At 56.5% G+C, this 7,054-nt stretch overlaps 1 protein-coding gene across 1 annotated transcript in view; it reads right to left on the bottom strand.

Moving 5' to 3' along the window:
* Nucleotides 1-548: 548 nt before the first annotated feature.
* The window catches only part of PREX1 (phosphatidylinositol-3,4,5-trisphosphate dependent Rac exchange factor 1), a 184,618-nt gene continuing 178,112 nt past the window's right edge, over nucleotides 549-7,054 (bottom strand). Inside the window, exons 34-38 of the mRNA XM_023534087.1 lie at nucleotides 5,516-5,582; nucleotides 4,443-4,615; nucleotides 3,920-4,022; nucleotides 3,574-3,641; nucleotides 549-2,134 (exon numbers count right to left, since the gene is read on the bottom strand). Of these exons, the coding sequence (XP_023389855.1) occupies nucleotides 2,092-2,134; nucleotides 3,574-3,641; nucleotides 3,920-4,022; nucleotides 4,443-4,615; nucleotides 5,516-5,582 (454 nt within the window). The 3' untranslated portion in view covers nucleotides 549-2,091. The remainder of the gene's footprint in view (nucleotides 2,135-3,573; nucleotides 3,642-3,919; nucleotides 4,023-4,442; nucleotides 4,616-5,515; nucleotides 5,583-7,054) is intronic.

The raw sequence follows: 7,054 nt of genomic DNA, 5'->3' as shown, positions 1-7,054 counted from the left end.
CATATTTGGACCTCCATTTCAGCGCGGAGCCTGGATCCCAGATCCTGGATCCCGAACCTGAATGGGCTTTAGGGGGTGGGGCAGAAGGCAGCTCACTGACTTCCCATGGACCTAGCCTTAACGGGAGCCCTAGTATATCACCGAGTAGAAGGCGGGGAATGCCTGGAAAAAGCCCCATTTTTCCACCGTCGTGGGGAAATGGGAGCTCAAAACCCAAAATAAACGTGAAATACAATATAAAGACCATTATTTTCTTGGCATGCCTGAGGCGCAGACTCGCAGGGCAATCTTGGGTAGTCCTCACGAATCTTCTGCCAGAGAAAATATATAGTGTCCTCATTTTAGAGGAGGGAACTTCGCTCAGAGTGGCAACGGTCCTAAGGGTGGCTGTGTCAGCGACCCGGGCCGTGTGGGTGGAACTGCCCTCCGTGTGGTCTTTGAAACCCCTGCTCATTCACGGTGAGGGTGACCGTGCCACCCCCATACCACCAGGGTCGGCCCCAGAAGGAACCCACGACAGGTCATGATATTTGTATTATAAACTGACTTTTAATAACAATAAAAAAATCTATCATGAATTTAAGGAGAAGAATCTGTACATTTTAAAGTAAACCAGTGCACGAGGCCCCTGCCTTCCGGGGCCCCTCTCTGTCCCCTCCCCCCACATGGCTAATGCAGGTCCTCGTTTGTGTCTGCGTCGCCAGTGTCCAGCAATAAGCCTGCCTCTTGCAGTCTAGTGCTCAGGAAGGTGGCCCCTGGGGGCCCCAGGTGGGGCTTCAAACCTCCGGGGCAGTGGGAAACCCACACCAATCTGCTGGGGTGCAGGAGCTGGAGGGGACAAACTGCTGAGGCGGTCCCTGGGTGGGTCCTCGTGCCCAAAAGTGGCCAGGTTGGCTTCCTCTCTCTGGCCGGCTGAGAAGTCCCAAACACCCTGCTCTGAACTAACGTCAAAAAAATAAATTACAGAAGCCACCACCCAACGTTTCCCAGTGGCCCTCCTACTTGTAGGACACACCTGTGTGGGACAGCATCTCAGGTGAGTGGTTCAACTCCCTCCAGTGCCCAGAGCCAGCCTAGACACCTCTCAAACCCCTGTAGCCAGTCATTCGAAGAGAGCAAAGTAATTCAATCTAATACTTGACCAACTGCTGGAGAGTTGGGGGTGGGGAGAGGAGGAATCACAGTCCATAGCCGTGAGTGATACCTTATGACCCTAATATTAAAAAAGATGAAATACTGATTTTTTTCGAATTTTCAATAATTTAGTTTTTTTTTTCCTTTTAGTAGCACTGGGAAAAGTTGTCAATACTACCTTATGTTGGTCCCCTGTTAGACAATATACCTTTCTTTGAAATTTAAAATGTCAAATATATAATCACAAAACCTGGAGAAAAAAAAAAGTCTTGACAACACCACCGACAACGTAAAACTCCAAAATAAACTATAGCGATTTCGCGCCATATAAATAAAAGTCAAAGCAAATCTCGTGCCAGGCCTGATGGCTCAAGTTCCAATGGCGGTGCTGCCAGAAGCTGGTGTGGCCGTCAGGTGTCCTCTTGGTGACAGGTGATGTGCCCTGTCCCTCTGTGTCTCCTGGCAAAGGCCCGGCTTGTCCGAGTCCACCCAGCAGGTTAGTACACAGTTGGGGGGGATCTGGAAGTGAAGGTGAGGAGGAGGAGGAGACGTGTGTGTCACCTGGAATGTGGACTTACAGGGAAACCAGCGGTTTCAAAAGTGCAGGTTGAGCCATCCCGAGGGAGCCGAGTCTGCGGGCCTCCAGCTGCAGCGCCCACGACTTCTCTGCGGTGTCCTGGAGCCCCGGCCCTGGCTGTACCCATCAGCTCTGTGGGTTCCCAGCACCTCTTGGACGTTTGGCACAAGTGTGGAGAATGTGCTGGCCCCTGGCCAATTGGCCCGCTCTTCTGAGAGAGGGGACACTGCTTGTCCTTGTAAGAGGTGATGGAGAGGGCTAGGCAGACCCCAGAGCGGACGGGGGCCTTGGGCCAGCTCTGGAGAAGGCCAGCGTGGGCCCGTGTGTCTTCTCAAATCCCAGGTCCAGAGGACGCGGCCAAGCACCGTGCGTCTCGGCGCTCAGAGGTCTCCGTCCACCGGCGGCTGGCAGAGGCGGTAGAGCCTAGTGGTTGGAGGCAAAGACAATGAGGAGAGGCTGGGGCGGGCTGGGGCCTGCCACTAGTATTTCCATTTTTATTTAAACACATAATCCATTCCCAGAAAACAAAACTCAGTAGGTATAAAAAAAAATGCAGAGACAAAAATGTTTATGCTGCCCACACTTTCCCCGAGCTGTCTGGTCCGCTCCCCATAGGCAGTCTCTGCCCCCTCCAGACTCCTGAGGGCTTTGCAATTACAGACGTGTCTGCGTGTGCGTGTTCGTGCGTTAAGATACGTGTGCCAGGTGTATGTTTACAAGTGTGGGGGCGTGTATATTTTTCCAACTCATGGGGGCAAACTAGACGCGGCGCTCTGCTCCTTGAGTTTTCTCACTTAATATGTTAGGGGCCTCCCCCCGCCGTACACGGACTGCTGCCGTGCTTTACTCAATGTCTGTGCCGGGCAGAAATTGAGTTTCATCTCCGAGTAAAAAGGAGCCACTAACGGGTTCCAAGCAGGAGAGACAGGCAGATCTGCTGTGGGGCGAATGACAGCAGGGAGACCAGACGGGAGGCAGCTACGGTGACACGGGTCATACAGAGAAGCGAGGCGGCACAGTGGTTAGGAGCCTGGCCCCCAGGCCTCCGCGGCTGGGTTCAGAATCCCAGCTCTGCCATTTGTTAGCTGTGCAACCTCCGACAAGATACTCAATCTCTCTGTGCCTCCGCATCCCCCACCTACCGACTGGGGACAACAACGGTATCTTGGTCACGGGATTACCATTTGGAGCAGGGTCAGTTAACATATAACAGTATTAAAAAGAAGCGAGGCTGAAATTGTACAGCTAAGAACTGGTGAAACACAGTGAGGTCGGCGTGTGCGCTGCCATCGGCTGGTTTTGACGAAGTCTCGCAGTCACGCGAGAGCTGTGAGGGGCGCCCGGGAACGCTCTGTGCCACTTTTGCAAATTCTTGTGATCCAAAATATTTCAAAATAAACTGTTGTGGACAAAGTGTAGGCAGATGCTGACGGCAAACTGGGGCAGTAGGGATGGAGAGAGAACATGGACTGAATTGCTCGTGGGGAAAGGGTCACACATGGTGCCGTGGGCTGGTCTGCAATCGACGTGGGCAGACGCTGGGGTCGTGAGGACGGGACGCGGCAGCTGGACTGCGGCTCTGAGGGCAGCAGGGTGGCAGGGAAGGGGAGGTGAGGCACCTGGGGGATGGTACCAAACCGTTGCCCACGGCTTGTTCTGGGGCCTCATCTCATCTTCAGCTAAAGCAGGAGCTCCTCTGGGGCCAACGGCCTGAGCATATTTGTCCCTCCCCAAAGTGGGGCGTGAAGGCCCATCGAACTACCAGGGGGGTCTGCCTGAGATGAGGCCAGGAGCTTGATGCCGGCCCAGATCCCGGCTTTCCCGAAGAGAAGAGGGAGAGGAGGGAAGGGACAGCTACTCACCGCGGTGCACCCTGGGGCATCTGATCCTTGACCCGCAGATTTTTGGCCAGAATCTCCACCCTGGGGCCCTGGGAAGAAAGAACCCGGAGGCGGTGACCTGCCTTTGCAAGGAGTTCAGGGTACTTGAAGGGGCACAGGGGTGCGGTGGGGTGAGGAAATGGGGTACTGGGAGGCCCTAGAAGCGGAAATCCCAGGCCCCCTCCACATGGGAAGAAGGGCCACCTCTGGGACTGATGGCCACCCAGCCCCCAGAGGGCCTCTCATCCTGCCCCAGCTGAGGTGCATCATGCCCTCAGCCCAGGACACCCTGCAGCCTGGGGGGGCCTGGCGGGCAGAGCCACCTCACCTGCTTCCGCATGATGTCCGTGGCCTGCATGATACACTTGGGCAGCAGCCCGTGGCTTCGAGCCAGGATGGCTGCCTGCTCTAGGGAGACACTCAGGGTGCTCCTGCAGGCGAGGGGTGAGAAGGAAGGCGGGTTAGATGGAGGTGATTTCCTGTCCCACCATGGCCCCTGAGACCCCACACACCTGGGAACCCGCCATCCCCCTGACCACCACTGCCTGGCAGGCCCTCAGCCTCATGGCCTGCTGTCCCAGGACGAACTCCTGCCTCAGAACCCAGAAATGCCCTGCTCCCCAGATAACTGCTGGACTCGCGCCCTATCCCCAGGTGTCCGAGGACCCCCCAGCTACCCCGCCCCTCCTTGCGCCCCTCCCAGCTGCTCATCCTTTCCCTTGGCTGCCAACCCTCCCGCACCGTGTTTGACGGCTTCCCTCTCTGCACCCCGCTAGCATATCAGCATCGCACGGCGGGCATCTCTGCCACTTTTTCTCTGTGGCACGCCCAGGGCCCAGCTCAGAGCTCACCTCTGCATGCCCGTGCCGCACATGGCGATCTGGCAAGCCCCCAGGCGGTAGCAGAGCTCGGAGGAGATGGGGATGAGGCCGGCGCCCAAGCTGCCAGCAGCACCAGGCTTGGGGTGGACGGAGGACTTCATGAGGCGGCAGAGCTCATCCAGGGCATTGATGGGGCGGATCAGCTGGGAGGCGCACGTGCACACACCCGGACGGTCAGAGCGGGCCACCGCCCAGCCTTCCACCCCGCCGTCTCCCTCCAGGTCCAGCTCGCCGGGCGTTAGAACCCAATTAACCTCCATAACCTGCACTCAAGGACCGTCTGTGGCTCCCCACTGCCCCAAGGCTGACATTCAGTGTTCGCGATACCCTTTCAGGCCTAACCTTCCAATCTCATTCTCTTCACCTGCCCAGGTGTGCCCCCGTCTCGGCCTCAGTGAAGTGGCACGAAACGGTGGTTTACAATTCCTCCTGTCACCTTAATATTCTCCCAGCCAAACTCAAACCCCCAAAGGGCTGTGCTGATCAGTTCTCTTAGAGGCCCCAGCCTCACGGTCCTGAGGCCAGTACCCCAAAACCATTGTCAAATGTGAGGCCTGCCGGAGCCTGGGAAGTGGGTGAGAGGCCTGGAGCATGCGCCCTCAAAAGGCCAACTGTGACACATGGGGATGTGGGCCCTGGGCAGCCAGGTCTTCCCATGTCTCAAGAAAAGCCAGAAGCCTCCATTTCCTGGGAAATGTTTTGATTTTTAAATGTTGGCAATAAATTCGAAACAAGTAAACAAAAATAATGCTTCATGGCCACTTCTGGCTCCAGTCTCAGAGAAATGCTGCAGTAAACCAGGATCTTGGGGAGACACCGGGGAGTGGGTGCCATGCGAATAAGTCATGGAAGGAATTCCACAGTGGTGGGGAGAAGCTGGGATTCGTACAGTGGGGAAGGAGCTGCCCCAGAGGCTTCCTGGAGGAGGCGCTGCTCTGCCAGGATTCTGGCTGGGGTGCCACCCTGGCCCTGTCCGCTGAGCTGTGACCCAAGGGCCCCCCACCCTGCCCAGGCTCCACAGCGGGAAGGGGGAGGGGAACCACCTGATCTATCTTCACCACCGTGGTGCTGGCATCCGTGGGCAGGTTAGACCGTTCCAGGTAAAACGCCCTGAGAGAGAGATAGGGGTGAGGGAAGGCCACCATGCCCGCTGTCCTTGCAGCCCCGACCCCACTGCGGCCACAGCCCCTTTGCCTTCCAACAGCTCTCAGAAGGAAAATGCTCAGGGCACCTCGCACAGCTCTCCGCTGTCATAGCCACCTGTTCGTTCCTCTGGCGCCCCGGGGAGAAGCAAGAGGGGGCCTCCCACGCACCCCTCACTCCTCAAATGCCACCTCTCCCTAACTGCCCATGAAATCGGTACCCGACACTCTCACTCTCTATCCCCCTGTCCTGCCAAATCTGTCCTCTGAACACCTGTCCACTGACAGGTTGCTCTTAGTTCACTGGTTAATGTTCAGTCCCCCTCTAGGACAGGGCTCAGTCAACTTTTTCTGTAAAGGCCCAATCGGTCACTGTTGTAGGCTGTGTGGACCAATCTCTACTGAGATGCCACTCAGCTCAGCCATTGCAGCAAAAAGCAGCCACAGATGATGACCACGTGCATGAACATGGCTGTGTACTCATAAAACTTTACTGACAAAACGAAGGGTGGGCCAGACAACTGTGGCTCTAGAATCAGTGCTCCATGAAGAAGTGGCTTTGTTTGGTCACTGCTGACTCCCAAGCAAGCACCCAGAACAGGGTGTGGCCCACAGAAGGTCTCGATTAACATGTGCTGAATGAAGAAAGACGAATCAATGATCGCAGAGGCGATATTTTAAATATTCAACAAAGGGCTCGGAACGGATTGATGGTGTCGATCAAACCCAAGAGATGCCAGTGTTAATAATATAGCGGGATGTTTTCCCTGAACAACAACAACAAAAAAATGAAAGTATCATCCTCCCATTTCCAAATGGTAAAGCCAGGCCCCAGGATGGTGCGGCCTTTAGCGCACACCCCAAAAGCCCAGTCTCCCAATCCTCAGCCTGCATTTCTCACAGAGGGAGGTGAGGAGCAGGGCCGGGCGAGGGTGGCGGGAGCAGGAGCTGCTTCCCTGGGCCTGAGACTCTTCCTCCTGGCGGATGCGGCCCCTGCGCCCTCTGCTTCTCTCAGGGGGTCTCCTCTGAGCAGGGCCAAGGCCCTGGGGTCACACCCCTTACTCACAGACACAAGAACCCCAGGGCCGCTGTCCCCACTCCCGCCCCCATGCAGAAGGAAGCGGGCAGCTCTTCTCAGTTGAAATGCCCCCCTCTGAAGGCCAACAGGCCCAGTTCCAGGCTCGGCCCAGCCACGGTCTAGCTGCACGATGCTGGGCAAACCGGGCACACACTCTGGGCCTCAGTCTCCTCGTCTGTAAAGTGGGTTAGAGTGGCCGTGACTGCTGAGACAATCTGCTGAGCTTGTGTGTACAGAGGACCCGGCACACAGCAGGTGCAGGAAAGGAAAAGGCATTTTGTCCCCTCCCACGCTGGGGACCCGTCTGGTGTCTACTATGCTCATATCCACTCCCCATAGCTGTGTCCGGACTCCCATGCCCA

This window comes from Pteropus vampyrus, unplaced genomic scaffold, assembly GCF_000151845.1.
Source record: "Pteropus vampyrus isolate Shadow unplaced genomic scaffold, Pvam_2.0 Scaffold117, whole genome shotgun sequence".
Classification (NCBI taxonomy): Eukaryota; Metazoa; Chordata; class Mammalia; order Chiroptera; family Pteropodidae; genus Pteropus; species Pteropus vampyrus.
This window is presented reverse-complemented; position numbering and strand designations above follow the sequence as displayed.